This window comes from Grus americana, chromosome 2 (genome assembly GCF_028858705.1).
Source record: "Grus americana isolate bGruAme1 chromosome 2, bGruAme1.mat, whole genome shotgun sequence".
Lineage (NCBI taxonomy): Eukaryota > Metazoa > Chordata > Aves > Gruiformes > Gruidae > Grus > Grus americana.
The window spans coordinates 47735252-47750746 of record NC_072853.1 but is presented as its reverse complement, the minus strand read 5'-3'; the positions used below and the strand labels follow the sequence as shown (position 1 = coordinate 47750746).

Here is a 15495-nt window from a genome sequence, read left to right as displayed (position 1 = left end):
TCTTCATTGCAGCAGAGCTCACCGTAACGTTCACCGAACAGGTTCAGTGATGCCCAAGAGACACCTGTTCTCCTGCTCATTTAATACATGTTGCTGACCACTGACAGACTGAAGCTTAGGAATATAAATCTAAATTGGCAATGATTTGCTGCAGACATTGATTGTTGTTTTTGTCCCCTGAATCTACCAGAAATTTTTAGAATTTCTGTCCAATGCATTTTTTTTTAAATAAATGCATAGGAAAAAAAGGGAGTCACTATTGCTCCAACAACAATCTTTCCTTTTTGTCTCTATCTAAAAAGCAGAAGTCAAAGGGTAAGTGAATCTTCTGTCTGACAGGCTACACTTAACTGTTGCAAAGTTACCTGACAAGTTAAAGTTTCCTTTATTTCTACAGCTGCCAGACAATTTTCCATCCTCTGCATTAGTATCTGGAGCTCTGAATACCTGATTTTTCTTTATGAATCCAATCCCACTGCCGTTAGTAGTTTAGAACGGTCTCCACGTAAATCTTGAAAAATTAGGGTATTTTTTTAGCTGGAAGGTTTTTAAAGTGAATGTCCCTTCATTTTGGGATAAGAGCTTCTGAACTAATAGGTAGCTTCAGGGCAGGCAACTATCCTGGAAGGGTGGCACCTACCATCAGCGTTCCTTTGGGAGGAACATACAGGAATTTCCTGCTCATCTTTGTCTCCATGTATTACCCTCTTGTTCTTCATGTTGACAGGACACTGGTACAGTTCCCCAGAAAGATACTCAGTAGCTTTCCCATACCGAGTCCTGCCAAGGTTGCTGTATCCATACCCAACACCATTGTTCCTTACAGCTTGAGATAGGCTTTAATAGGTGTGTTGCCTATGTGAGATCATGAATAATACTTCTATAGAGACAATATCTATGCAAAGAGATCATTTGAACAGAAGTTTTTAAATTCACTGAGATCTGAATGCTAAAGATATCCTTACTAGCCACACAGTGAGTAACTGAAGCATTGTAAGGGATTTGAATCAAAGGACTTTTACTAGCAAAGCCTGTATTGGTAAATGAGTCACAAAACCTCCTGTGTCATGAATCTTATTGACAAAACTGTGCAAAAACCTGATTTTCCATATTGTTGGAACGTCTGAAAAAAACTTAAAGAAATTTCCTTGATCCTGAATGGTTTTAAAATTAAAACTGAAGAAAATGCCAAAGCTATGTGCTATTTGCTTTCCCTTTCCTCACCTCCTCCTTTTTTTTGTTTTAGACAGAGGTGGTAAAATGGAAATGTTTATAGAATGCTTCAGGGTGGTCAAATCTGCATTTTTTCCCTAGGAAATTTCAATCAACTCTTCTTTTTGACTTTCAGACTGTGAAAAGTCAGGAAGGTCCTTTTTTTGTTTGATTCTGTATTGAATGTCCATGATGACAGGAGGTCTCTGCATCAGAGGCTGCGTTTTCGCCGCTGAGGCTCCTTTTCTTTAGGAAGCCAAGGAGAAGAAACACAACTTGCTGCTGCCTCACCCAAGCTATGACTTGTTACCATTTTTTTCTGAAAGAAGGTGGCAGTGAGGGAAGAGAGGAAGAACCAACTGTGGCATCAACTTCTATTTACTTCCAGCTTCAGTGCAAACCGTCTGTTTCCATTGAACTTGGCAGCTGATAATATTTGCTCAAAGTTTATTGTCTGCTTTCCAAGAATACAGCAAAAAGTGTTGACTACTAAGTACTAGGCACGATAGTCTTTAAAGAAAATTTCAGGAAGGCAGCAAATATGAAGAATGATGCCAGGAAGTATCTGCTAATGAATTTCAACTTCCCATAATCTTTAATTTCTTTAGATGGTCCTTTGGTAAACCTGTAATACCGGACAGGATCTGTTTCAACAAAATCAACAACAGAGGTGTTTACAGAGCAGCGGAGTCCAGCTCAAAACTCTCATTCAGGATTCCTATTAACTTCCCTGCTCAACCTTTTCAGGCCATACTTTGCAAAGGATAATGACGAACTTTGCTCTGATTTAGAGAACTGTTCTGATTTTTAAAACATAGGAGCTGTTTGAAAAGATAAAACGGTGGTTTTACAGATTATGAGGATTTTTTCTGTAACATGGGTTTAATAGAACCAAAGCTTTTTTCCTGCAAATTATTTTCTGTTGATTTTGTGTTCTATGTTTTCTCTCCTCACTCCCCTTGCCCCCAAGACTCACTGTACTTTGTCTTCAAGTACAAATCCAAGCAATTACGCCATCGCAGCTCTGTTCGTTTACTGCTCAGCAGTTACAGTTTCAGAACCTCCGTATTCTTCTGCTATACGGACAAACTGTAGTGACCCCAGGCCACAATGTGCCTTCAAAGACCAAATGCAGGCAGGGTCTGCATGACCCTCTTCTCTCCATGTCCCCTCTCCATGTGAAGGGGGTGCACATCAGGAGAAGAGAACAGAAAAGCCCCAGACAAAACATGCAGGCAAGTGTGTGAGATGCTCACCATGATCCTACAGCACTCCATTTGAAAAAAGGTACACACTAAGTATAAGTCATACTGGGAGGACTTGCCTGAGAGCGAAGTTCCTTATCTAGGAGGCTCTGCACCACCTGTGACTCATGTTGTCCCTGTCAGGGCAGTCCTGGACTGTGTTGCCAAAGCATGGGCAAGAACAGCACAGGACCTCATGGGAGACAGCTCCATTCTTTTAGGGACATGTAGATTTGTACATGAGTTGCACAGACTGTTGCAGGTGGTGGAAAAGGGCATTTTTGCTGAAGTACAGCATTTCAGGAGGAAGTTCCCATTTTCCCAGGCACTTTGCCCTCAGCTTGAGTGGCTTAGTAAGATTATTTTTTTTAACTTAACTAATTTTCTCTCTAGAACAAGGCAGCTTAAAATCCAGTGAAAGATTTCTCCTCTTGGAAAAAGAGTTTGGAAACACAGATGCAGGTACTTGAAGCTGCTTCAAGTGCTAAAAGGGACAGGGTGACAGAAAGCCGAGGAGCAGCACAGCCCATCCGGCTGCAGCAGCCTCTGGAGGTCCAAGCTGAGAGGTCTGGAGCTGTCGGCTTCGGTGTGTGTGAGGTAGGGAGCCCAGTGGAAGGGGCACTGAGGGGTCCATGGTAGCAGAGGATTTGAGAGAAGGGACAGGCAGAGGTGAAGCTCAGGTAGGTTGGATCTGGGGAAAAGCTGTATCTGGCAGCGTGGCATGGGAGCAAGGAGGAGCCTAAGAGGCAGACTGCTGAGGGAAAAGGAGTAGTTTGGAGTTTCAAAAGGCTTTGAAGTAGAGATCCATAGCAAAAGAGGGAATGAGGTGGGGAAGGAGCTGAAGGTATTGGGACTATGTGTCACCTAAGGACATAAATCAGGAGGGGCTGGCAGTTTACAAAGGAGACTACCCCGGCTAGTACCTCTGACAGGGACGCTGGCTGGCAGGGGAAGGGGAGTACCTTCATATGGTACTTGGCACCCCTTCTTCCTCTACAGCTGTTGGAAAGATGGTTGCCCGTAAGAAAGACCATTAAATACCCTTTATAAATCATGTTTCTCCTAATGAGTACTATAATTGGGCCAAGAAACTGGCTATCACCAATGCCACCGCAGCTCTCAAGGATTTTACCAGCCAGGATGCACATGTCTTTAAGAAGGCTCCCAAGGACTGTCCTGACCCGCAGCAGTCCTTTTAGGACAATGGTGCTGCCTCTGACCGTAACCCAACCTCCAGGCCTCCCTCCCTCTTGGATACTCCACCTCTCCCCACTGAACACTTCAGCACTAGCCTGTCTCCAAAGGCAAATGAATGCACGTAAGGCAAGTAGGTGAGACTAACTAGGATTAAACTGACTACAGGTCTGTGGTTCACTTCCCTGCAGCCTCTAATGTGTCAGTCTCCCTTCTGCAGCTCAGCTGAGAGAGTCCTGGCACAGGAACAATTTCCTGATATTAATTCAGGCACATAAGACCTGATCCGAAGCCCACTAAAATAAACCGGAGCCTCACGTTCACTTCATTCACACTATAATACAAATGTTAATAATTCACATGCATTTTAAGGTATGGTTTTTATCTTGACGTTAATTTGGGATCTGAAATATTTCTCACTTGCAATTAACCATGAGTACAAATACTAGTTAAAAATCCAAATCTTGGTCTCAGGATCACAAAGGGACAGGCAGGTGGCTGTTACTAGAATGCACAACAATGTATTTTAGTGAAAAAAAAAAAGCAATTTTTTTTATAATCACCAAACATGCCCTACTGAGATCCTACAGAAATCTTAGGAGAAAAAGAAATCAAATTGAACTACAGTCTGTGAGATTTGTAGGCAAATAGTGGATTCAAGAAGAAAATTATTTAATTGCTGGACAACCTTCCTACTGAGTGAAAGCTGGCCTTATCATCTTCATCACCTGTCACTGTTTAATTTGCTATCACTTTCACTAATATTACCTAACACTGAACAGTCTGGATGACATCCTATCCCCACTGAAATTAGAGAAAAATAAAAACCTCTACAATTAACTTCAGCGGGACCAGAATTTGCACTTCTAAGCTCCCCAAGGTCTAGCAGTCCAGGGAACAAAAGTACAGGAAAACAGCAGGGTCTGTACGTACCGGGACCTTGCTGAACCCAGAAAACAACACAGTCAGGCTTAGCCTTCTTATACCTCTTTTTTATTTCTGTCCTCTCTCTTTTACTCTTTAATTCCGTATTTCCTGCCTACAACTCTTCCCATTTCAGGGCACCTGGTTGATCCCCATCCATTTTTCCTCCCCTGCATCTGAAACGGTTCTTCCAGAAACTGAAATACTCAGCTCTTATCGACAACAGACGCTGTTTCTGCCAAGAATTAGTTTTCCTTTTGTTTCATTCCCTCTCTCCTTTTTATTTGCTGGAGTCTTTTTTGTTTTGCTTGTCTCCTTTCCTGTCTGGTATCCTATTCTTTCACTTTTCTCCCTTCAAAACTGTTCTTCTCTACCCTTCTCCCTCATTTTTACTTCTTTCCTTCCACTACTTACATCCTATTTCTCCCCTGGGGTATCTCAATTCCTTTCTTTTCCTGCATTTTCCCCTGTCTTCCAGCTTTACTTTCCTCACTCCCCTCTGCCGTCAGGTACCTAATGCAGCTGTATAGGCATCTAACTGCTGCTCTGCCCGCAAATCCTGATCAGCCCAAACACCCGTTGATGTCAAGAGGAACTCCGTGTGTCCTGCAGCTGACAAAAAATTTTCTCACAGGCTGTAAGGGGCTGCCTCTTCCCACCCAGCTATCTTCCCACGTCTGCCTGGAACAGAAGTCATTGTCAATAGTTACAAGCGAGCGAAACCATAAAATCACGGCAATGTTCTATAAAAAGGCAACAATATTTAGGTAAAACATTTAATAATAAGCCCCGTAATTTAAATATTTGTTTTTTAATGCTCCATTCTCTGTCCACAGCTACATTGTGCATTAGCACAAGCAAAATTAAAGTTAAAAGGTAGGCATTTCATAGCAGTGACGTGTTTTTAACCATTTTCGTTGTTGCAAGTAAACACGGAAGCAATAATTCTCACTAGCTCACTCATCTTTAAAAGTTAAATTCTTTCCAGCAACATGATAATGCTCTAACCTAGAACTTTTCAAAAATTGAAAACACATACCATGTATTATATAAATATATTACACAATAAAGCACAGAGACATTTTAATCAACTCAATACTCTAGTGAAGTCCCGAGAGTCAAATAAATAATGGGAAGACGAACATTCCTCTATCTAAATGCGTTTTCTTCCCAGAACTACAGAAAACATGACACAGCACAGTCACCTGTGTCTCTCAGGGACAGAAAAATGTCATTGAGGTCTAATGTTCAGGGTCACCATAATGGGCCCAACCCTCTCCATGCTGAAATCACCTGGGACTTTTCCTACTGATGTCAAAACTGACTGTGCCTCAAGAGCCTTTAATAGCAGCTTGTGTGCTGAGGCCCTACTGTAGGTGAGGATCGCAGCGGCCAGAAAGCTCCAGCATTAACCTGGAAAAAGGAGATCAATGTCAACAGAATTACTAACTTTGCTTAGAGTTGAGCACCTGATCAAATGCCAGACCAGGACCAAAACACCCAATCCCCGCGGCGAAGTCCTAAACCTCCGAGTGCACGGCAAGGTTCACAAGTCAGGACCATCATTCCTCAACTTTTTAAAAGATGATAATTTAGTTGCTGTACTTTGAAAAATAATTTTACAAAAATGCATGAGGGTGTTCAAGTGTTACCTTCTCTCAGGAAATTTCATGAAAAAAAAAAATTTGCCCTCCCTGACAGCCTTTTTCACTGCAGCACAAAATACAACTGGGTGCCTACGAGCCCCAGCATCACTTGCGCTGCAGGATATGCACTTGTAGCAGAAACTTGATAAATAACTCCACACATAGCGCACAGACTGGCTCTTATGATCCCAAATAGCTTTCTTCCAGCCCTAACATCAGCAAAAACTTGTGTTTGTCAGAAAAGCGGGCACGTGTGATTTACCACATAAAGAATAAGCTTAAAGAAACAACTAGTGCTATATTTACAGTTACATTTCAGAGGAGAATCACTGTATTGAGAGCTTCCCATTACACTCATTTTGCTTAAGAACTATAAGTGGCCCCAATTCCTACGTACTCCAAAGTGGTAGCGCGCATATGGATAGGTACGTATGTATGTGTACACACTTTTTTAAGCACCATGTTACAAAAAAAGAAAAGTTTTTAAAAATGCAGAAAAGTTACTGGCAAGTTCTGAGTGCAATTCTCCTAATTTCTTCAACACACAGTAAGCAGGTGGCTATGGCACTGTGCTGCTTGTATTTCTCACCAACTCATACTGGAGGAACAGTTAATCTCCTTCTAAAGACATGAGAATGTTTTGTGAATGACCTTTCATTAAACTTTAAATCCCAAATTACCAAGGTCACCATTGCTCACAGAAAAGGTAATCAAAGTTTTAAAGTCCTTTTCTGTGTAATAATTATTATCTATTTGCACACGTACTTAACTGTTAGCTACTTTTAAGATGTCCTTCTGTAAATTAGTAACTTAACAAACTCTGCAGATTTTCTTTCTTAAAATAAAATTTTACTGAATGAATGTCTACCTGTCAAAATTGCAGCTTTAGAGAAACTATGGGTAACAGGAAGGACAAGTCTGGAAATCTCTATAGTCTTGAGCATGTTTCTTGTGTTTCTCCGTTCATGTTTAAGAAGGCATTTGTACACTTAGGCAGCCTGATGAAATCTTAAAATTATTAAAATTCAAAGACGGGCCTTCGTGACCTTTATGAATTCCCAGGAATATCATCCAAGACCAAAAACGAAAATATACCAACTGTACGCTGTATCACAGAGCATTTCAACATCTCCAACATTTTAATATTTTGAGTAAGTTCTAATGCCTGCTTATAACTAAGAGAAATATAAATGTTTTTGCTCCGATTTCATGGCCACCGAAGAACCCAATCAAGAGAAGCCAGTTACCATGCTGTCATTAAGCACGCGTTAAAGTCGAGAAGGTGACGGTACGTTTTCACCCACTACAGTTAAGGGTCTCTGAAATACCACTGTCTGCACAGATGCACAGACCTATTACAAACAAAACCCGTGGCATTTGTGGTATCTGGAGTGCCCCATAAGTCATTAAGTAAGCACAACTCAGAATCTAATCTAGGTCTACTTAAAGTGCGATCCTTTTGTGTACACTCCCGCTTACAGGCAAAGCCAGCTCCCAGCACCAGGAGTATCAGATTCTTGCAGCATCCATGACACTTGTAAGCATTCAGTGGTCAGAACACCACTACATATCCTTCAAATGACATGGACCAGTGAAGCTGGAAGGTATCTTCACTGAACCAAGCCGGCTGGTATCTCAGCAATCCACCAGGACACGAGCCCCGGCATGCCCCCCGGCAGCGTGCAGAATCTCCACTGAGAAGGAGGTGGTGGGTTTTGCATTTTTGAAAGTCAACAGTTTTGAATACTGAAATGCAAAGGGTACGCACCAGCTACTACAGTGGCATCTCAAAAATACTTTACACTGCAAAATGCTGGCATTTGGTTTTTTACTGTAGGATTTCGGAGCGAGAATCGGTTAGACAGCAAGGTGATAAGCACGACAAAACACTAGCAGAGCGAGCTAGCCAGAGATAATAAAAGAAGACACAGCATTTTCAAAGTTAAATCATCAGGGTACCTATTACATGAAGATAGGAAGAATCCTCTGCATTAATGCTAACAGAGCATATTATCTAAAACATATAATAATGTACTAGTTTTTCTTGCTGCTGCTAAGTCATTAAAAACACCCACCTATTAGTTAAAAAGCTGAATAATACAAAGTGTGCTTTGATTTCTGCGCTACCGTGCCACTGTACTTGGAAGATGGTATTTTCTTTCCATTTTTGAATGAAATGAAGTATAAACATATTTTAAAAGGACAAAAATAAATATCCCCTTCATTTCGGGTATATTTACTGCTCATTAAACTACATGCTGTGCTTTCAGTTCCTAACACCAACCTCATATTGTCAATCTTTGACATCATGATTCATTACCTTATTAACTGAAAATAACTGACATGTCATAGATGTAAGGACTATAAAGTCACAAGTTTCCATGCACAATACAGACATCACCCAAACATCAGCAAGACCAGGTGTGCACGAGTAACACGGTTATTGACGAAAATAATTAATTAGATGTAGGACACCCCGCAGATGCAACTCCTTGTTAAGGAGTAGCACTGGGGGAAAAAAAAAAAATATGGCCTATAACAAATAATTACAACAGGTTCCCAAGGCGCGGGCTCCCACACGCGCGGAGAAGCTTCGCATTCACACGTTAGCCCCACGGAGCAGGCACGACGGCTGCGGGAGCTGCGACCGCCGCCAGCACGCCGGGAGGCCGGGGAGCGGGGCGGGCACGGTGTCCCCGGGCGGGCAGCCGAGGGACCCACGCCGCGGGAGGCACCCGCGGCCGCTCGCCCCGCCGGCCGCCTCCGAGGCCGCTTCCCGCCCTCGGACGCGGCCTCCGCCTCCGCCGCTGCCCTGCCGGGGGTCCTGCCCCGCTCCTGCCCAGGCCGGCTCTCCGCACAGCGGCCTCCCCCCGCGCCGAAGGGCGGGCGGCCGGAGGGGCGCTGCGGGGCGCCGACGGCCACCCTCCGCCCCCGGCCGCAGCGGCCCCGCCGGGCTGGGGGGAGGGGACGGAAAGTTTGGCGGTGCTGGGGGGCGGGCAGCTCGGCCCCGCCGCCGCCCTTCAGCCGCCGCCGCGGGCGGGCTCCCACCGCCCGGCCCGGCCGCAGCCGCCGCGCTGCCCCCTGCCCCGCCGGAGGGCGCCCGGCCCGGCCCCCGCGCGGTCCCTGCCCGCCGCCGCCTCGGCCCCGCGCCCTGCGGGGACTCCCCGCTCCCCCGCAACCTCCCGCAGCCAGAAGCCGCCGAGGGGGCGCCTGTGAGGGAAGCTTCCCCCCCCCTCCCCGTCCCCCTCACCTGCTGGCCAGGCTCTGCCGACAGTGCTGCCTGAAGGGCATCAGGTGGTAGTTCATGGCGTCCAGCAGCAGCTTCTGGCAGACGGGGTCGGTGCGCATGAAATCCACCGACTGGACCCGCTCCACCAGCTCCGGTGCCGGGATGAGGGCGAAGCGGAGGCGCTTCATCAGGTCTGGGGCGTACTGCATGCGGGTTTCCCGGTCGTGCTCCAGCCAGAGCACGGACATCTGGAAGAGCGCCAGCTCCGACTCGACGGGGGGGGGCAGCGAGTCGAGCAGGGCGCGCATCTCCTCGAAGTTGAGCAGCAGCACGTCCTCCACCAGGTACTTGTTGGCCAGCTTCTTGGTCTCCTCCAGGCCGTGCAGGGCGGCGATCTTGCACACCTGCTTGTAGTTCTGCACCGAGATCTGGTCGTTGAGGAACTGCACGCACAGCTTGGTGACCTGCGGGATGTGCAGGATCTTGCTGACCGACAGCACCTCCTCCACCGTGTCCAGCGAGAGGGTCACGTTGGCCGTGTACAGGTACTCCAGCACCAGCCGCAGCCCGATGGACGAGCAGCCCTGCAACACCAGGTTGTTGATGGCCCGCGGGCTGGCCAGCAGCTTGTCCTCCGGGGAGGAGGACGGGGTGCCGGGCTCCTCCTGAGGCTGCGGCGGCGGCGGCTCCTTCGGCGGGCCCCCCAGCCCGTCTTGGGCGCCGGGCCCCAGCCCCAGGGCGTGGGGGTGCCCGCCGCTCCCGCCGCCGCTGGAGAAGAGGGATCGGAAGTACTGGGAGCAGGAGGCCAGCACGGCCTTGTGGCAGTGGAACTGCTGGCCCTGGGCCGTCAGGGTCACGTCGCAGAAGAGCTGCTTCCTCCACAGCAGGTTGAGGCCGTGCAGCAGGTTGTCGCTGTGGCTGGGGTCGAAGGTGGATGTCCTGTCCCCGGATCTGGACATGGCGAGCGGCCTCCGACACACCTGCCTTTTAAACCCTCCTCCAACCTGGGCAGAGGGGTGGGGAGGAGAGCGGGGTGGGGGGACACACGGGACGACACAACAATAAACACACAAAGCTTTAGAGGCCCGGAGGGCGCATCCCGGCCGTGTGCGCACGGGTGGCGGGGGGGAGCGGCCGGGGGACGGGCTCCCCTCTGCCCGCCGAGCCGCCCCCCCGCCCCGGGCACGGACGGGCTCGCTCGGAGGAGCCGCAGCTTGGGAGGGCTGGAGGAGATTTTTTTTTTTTTTTGGCCTTTCCCCCCCACACACCTCTCCACCCCTTTCTCCTCCCTCCTCGGGGCAAACTGGGCTGCTCTCCAGGGGAGGAGCGAGGAAGCCGGGGACGTTTTCAAAGCTGAGCCACCCCCCGAAAAAAACCCCCCACCAACCACCCAAGCAATCAAAACACATACAAAATAAGTCGTGCCCCCCCCCGCCCCGCAAACTCCGCGGTGCCCAAAAAAACTACCGACTGAAACTCTGCCGGGAAGGCGAGCAGCCCTGCCGCCCTGCCCGCCGCCAGCCCCCGGCCCCCTCCGGTCGCTTTGGCAACTCGGCGGCGCCGCGACCCGTTTCGTCCCCGGGGCCGGGGGTCGGCGTGCCCGGGGCGGGGGCCCCGGCGCTTGCCGGCACCCAAGTTGAGCCCCCCCGCTTCTCCGCCCCAGCACGGGGGGTTGCAATACTTCGCACCGTGGAGGACCGGGGGGGCGTGGAGGGGACCGGCAGCCCCGGGCCCGGCGAGGGGCCGCCCGCTGCTGTCCTGCCCGGCTCGCTTCTCCTCGCAGCCGACGGCGCCGCTGCCGTAACTCCGGTAACTACGTGAAGTTCAAGTTGGGGGAAGGACGGGGGAGGCGGGAGGGGGCGGCGGGTAGCAGGGCCCTGCCCGGCGGCCCCTCGGTCCGGCCGGGCCCCGCCGCAACCCCCCTGCCCCGGCCCCGTGCCCGGCCCGAGGAGGGGGGGTCGGCGGGGCAGCCCTGAGCTGCGGCCGCACCTGCGGGGGCTGCGCAGCCACCGACCCGCGCTGGCCGCATCCCGCCCCACGGAGCGCCGCCGCCGCCGCTCTTCCTCCTCCTCCTCCTCCTCCTCAGCGGGATCCCGCCGAGACCTGCTCCTGCCATTGCTGCGCGCTCTGTCGCTCCTCGCCAGCGCTGAGCTTCCTCTGCCTCCCTTCAACCCCCCCGCCCCATTTATCGGCACAGCGAGGGGCTCCCTCCAGCCGCTTCCCGTGCCCCGGCGCCGCTCAGCCCCGCTCCGCGCCCCGCCGCCGGCTACAGAAACCACCGGGAGCCTCTCCCTTTAAGTGGACCCGGTCAATCCCCCCCTCCCCACCGCACACAGACACATACATACATGCACACACACATATATATACACACATACACTCCTCCTCTTTCTCCCTCCCCTTCTTTCTTTCTCGTTTTGCCCATTTCTTGCAATCGGAGTTTATTCCGCAAACGCGTTCGTTACACAACTGCCCCCCCCCCCGCACACACTTCCAGCACACACACCCGCACACACAGACACCCCTTTCCTCTCCCCCAACAACAAACAAATCAGGAGACACAAGAAAATGCACAGAGACGGTTAGACACAAGGCCAGAAACTTACCTGCTCCACAACCAGCTGCCAAAGTAAAGGTTCACTTAAGCTCCCCCCCAAAAAAATCAATTGTCCTTCCTTTTTAAAGGTTTGCTCGCTCCTTCCAAAAAAAAAAAAAAAAGGGGGGAGAGAAAAGAAAGAAAGAAAAAAACCTTCTGGTTCCCAACTCGGAGCAGTCACTCTTTACAATTTATTTTGTCGTACATCATTTGATCACCATGAATTAGCAACAGCAAGAAAATGTACGAGAGAGAGAGAAGGAGAGAGAGAGAAAGAGAGAGAGAGAGAGAGAGCGCAGAGCTTTCTGCAAGAGAAGAAGAAGAAAAAATGTACGTGTGACAAATTATGCTACCAAGAAACAACACATCATTATCCTTGGGCCTGGGGCTCAGTGAGTCGTAACGAGAGTAATAGGAAATCCACGGTTGGGGAGAGAAACGGTCGTGCATGGCCAGTGGAGAGAGACCATACAGGGGGATGGATGCTGGAGAGACTCGCAAAATTATGGCTCAAGGCTATTGTAAAAATTGTCGAGCGTAAATGACTGCGATTTCAAACATCTTTGGAAGAAAGAAGGGGAAAAAGCGAGCCCCCCCCTCCTCTCTGCCTCCCTCCCTCTCGCTCTCCCTCTCTCTTCTCTCTCTCTATAAAGAACCGTCAAGTTTTAGTGCGCATTGCTAATTAGTCAATTTCTCTCTGCCTTCACAGGCTGGCGACTTTGCTGCTGAGCTGAAACTGCTAATTTCTGTGACCAGCTTTTTTCTTAGCTGTGATCTGGATGAATGAGTAGCTGTCTCACAGAGATGACAAAAATAAACTCTAATCCCCCCAAAAATTTCCACTACATCTTTCTCATGCATAGATTTATGATCTTAAAGCGCCCTATGCAATATGCAAACTTTTTGTGTGCGAGTGTGTGTGTGTTGCTGGGGGGGGTAAGTCTGTTGTATTCAGGTTGCACAGTATTTGTTTTGTGTCTCTGCTCTCCCCCCGCAGCCCCAGATGTGATGGAAATAATGTCTGATTTCAGTACCCAATATATTGTCACCCCCACCCCCCACCCCCTTGTATTTATATTATTGCTTTGAAAGGATACATCCTCCTTCCTTGCAAGTATGATGAGGCTGGAGGGGTGGAGGGGAGAGAAAGAAAGTGAGGCTACTAAATGGTGTTAGTGGTAAAACGTTCCCTTTACATTTGTTCCCCTGCACTGTTCAAGATTTATGATCTTGTTTGAAGGCATATTTTCTCTATCGTTTTGTCTGGTTAGACAACCGTCTCTGAACTTCACTGTCAGCTCTTCAACAGATAAGGGTTCAGAAGTCACTTTTTTTTATTGGAAGATTAGCATATTGTCAGATTTGTCTTTCAGTTTCGAGACTTTGCAATGCAGAAGCCTGAATCAAATGGCAGGAAAGCAGCTGCTATTTCACAAACATAACCTTTCAACTTTCTGCCAGAGCTGATACCCTAGAAACGTGCACAACACAGCCCATGCATTGGGGCTTTGTTTTGGTTTTTGCTCCTTTATAGTTGTAACAAGCAGAGGCAATTGTCATTGTAGGCATTTGGGGCTTTTTCTTTCCACCAAGGGGCATTTTGGTAGAGGACATGTTTTCCACACTTTATCTCATGATATATTGCACCCTCACATTTATAGCTCTGTTCCTCTGTTGTCAAACCTCCAATTGTCAAAAAAAAAAAAAAAAAGGAAAAGAAAAAAAAGGTGGAATGTATGCCCTTGAATGAAATGCACATGAAAGGAGACTGGAGCCAGCACTTACAGAAAGTTTTACCTGGTGTGAAAGCCATGAGCCCCATCCCCTTTCCCAGATAATACTCAGGCTCCCATTAATTAAAATACACACCAGGAGTGGGACTTTGAATGCCAGGTCTCATGGTCTTTCTCTTTGACTTGGCCAAGGATGCCAATGCATTTACAGAGTTGGAGTCAGACTGCTCACAAATGCAAAGGAGTGGAACTGAAAGGCATCAAGGCAGTTTTTGCGCTTATTTATTTTCTGCTAACCTTAAATAGAAGTTCTGCCATACATACCTTTCTCTTTTTTTTCACCAGATAGCTCTCTTCCTCCTTCCTTGGACGCCTATTATTTCTGCAAGAAATTTCCAAGAGAAATTAGGCAGCTGGTGTTTTTAAGGCATGGTATTCTTCCCAAAAGAATGACAACATCACATGCTGCTTCTAAAACCGTTTTCTTTGTTTTGCTCCTGTTGTGCCTCCCCTTCCTCCCAGCTGTACCCTGTTGGCCACCCAGATTTTGACCCTGTTCAGGTGAAGAGAAACATGAATTAAAAGATGCCTCCATTTCGGTAGTAGCTGGTGTCTTCAGTGATGCGAGTTGTCTCCCAACTGTAGTAGATGGGAAGAACAATTTTTATGTCATACTTGTGCTGCTGAACTTTACTGCTGTAGTGGCTGTAAGTAATTCCTATAGGGTTTTGTATCAGTTCTCACTGAGTGATGTGTCACACACTCATATACCATCCTAAGCTGCCAAAATAGGTCTGTACCAATGTGTAGCAAGTTTCTGGGACTAGCATACTGGTATGTTTTGCCCATTAGTGAAAAGACCTGGTTAATTTTTATTTAACTTTGCTACACTAACTCAAGTTGAAATAAAGTTCAGTCTTAGTTATGTATATGATTTGTGGTCCCTTATGAAATACATTGGACAAATATTTCCAAAAGTCCTGGGCATGGTATTTTCTAAATGGGCTTGAGCACTTTTGAAGGGAGACTTCAAAGTTTCTGACTCAACTTGGATGCTTTTCAAAATTTTACACATTATATCTGCAAAGTAGAAAATTAAAGTTCCTCTCTTAGGCAGCAGCTGTCAGGAAAAAATACCGTATTTTCTTTCTTCTGCGGTTACTCCCTGACCTGCACCATGTAAAATTATCGGTTTTTTTCCTGTGGAGCAAAGCTAGATGTACTTGCTACTTGGTTTAAGCAGGGACTTCAAGTCTCTAGCTTACAAGCCTGAGACCATCACAGACTTCAGGGAAACCACTGGGAGCAAAGAGCACCTCTCCTGAGACACTGAGCACATACTAACTCCTGAGCCTTCCTCATCGTAGCTATAGGGCTCTATCCCGAAGCAGGATTTCCAAAGAACAGTGGGCAGTGCCCCATGCTTTCATCTTTTCAAAGCCAGAGGTTAGTAGATGTGCTTTTACTTGTCTTCCTTTAGCTCATCTCTTTCCATCCATGCAGGCTCCTCAACTTACTGAAGCCTCATTGCAGAGGCTTGTAGTAGTGAGGTCAATAGTGCACAAGGAACCGGATCACATCTTGCAATTAAAGGAAGAGGTCCTCAGGCAGAAGAGGCGTTCATCAAGGCAGTATAAGGCATTGTCATTAAAATCCCAGGGAACAAACTTGGTAAATAAGCAAGGTAAATACTTTTCAGTAAGACTAATTTTGTGGA

General features: G+C 47.8%; 1 protein-coding gene across 5 annotated transcripts in view; it reads right to left on the bottom strand.

Moving 5' to 3' along the window:
- The window catches only part of KLHL14 (kelch like family member 14), a 63306-nt gene extending 50446 nt beyond the window's left edge, over positions 1-12860 (bottom strand). Inside the window, exons 1-2 of one of the 5 annotated variants that reach the window (XM_054818256.1) lie at positions 12056-12860; positions 9471-10453 (exon numbers count right to left, since the gene is read on the bottom strand). In XM_054818256.1, the coding sequence (XP_054674231.1) occupies positions 9471-10408 (938 nt within the window). In that variant the 5' untranslated portion in view covers positions 10409-10453; positions 12056-12860. Of the gene's footprint in view, positions 1-9470; positions 10722-10916; positions 10977-11137; positions 11259-11438; positions 11580-12055 lie in introns of those variants that run through there. The other 4 variants (XM_054818258.1, XM_054818257.1, XM_054818255.1 and 1 more) reach the window with 4 other exon arrangements.
- Between the last annotated feature and the right edge of the window lie 2635 nt (positions 12861-15495).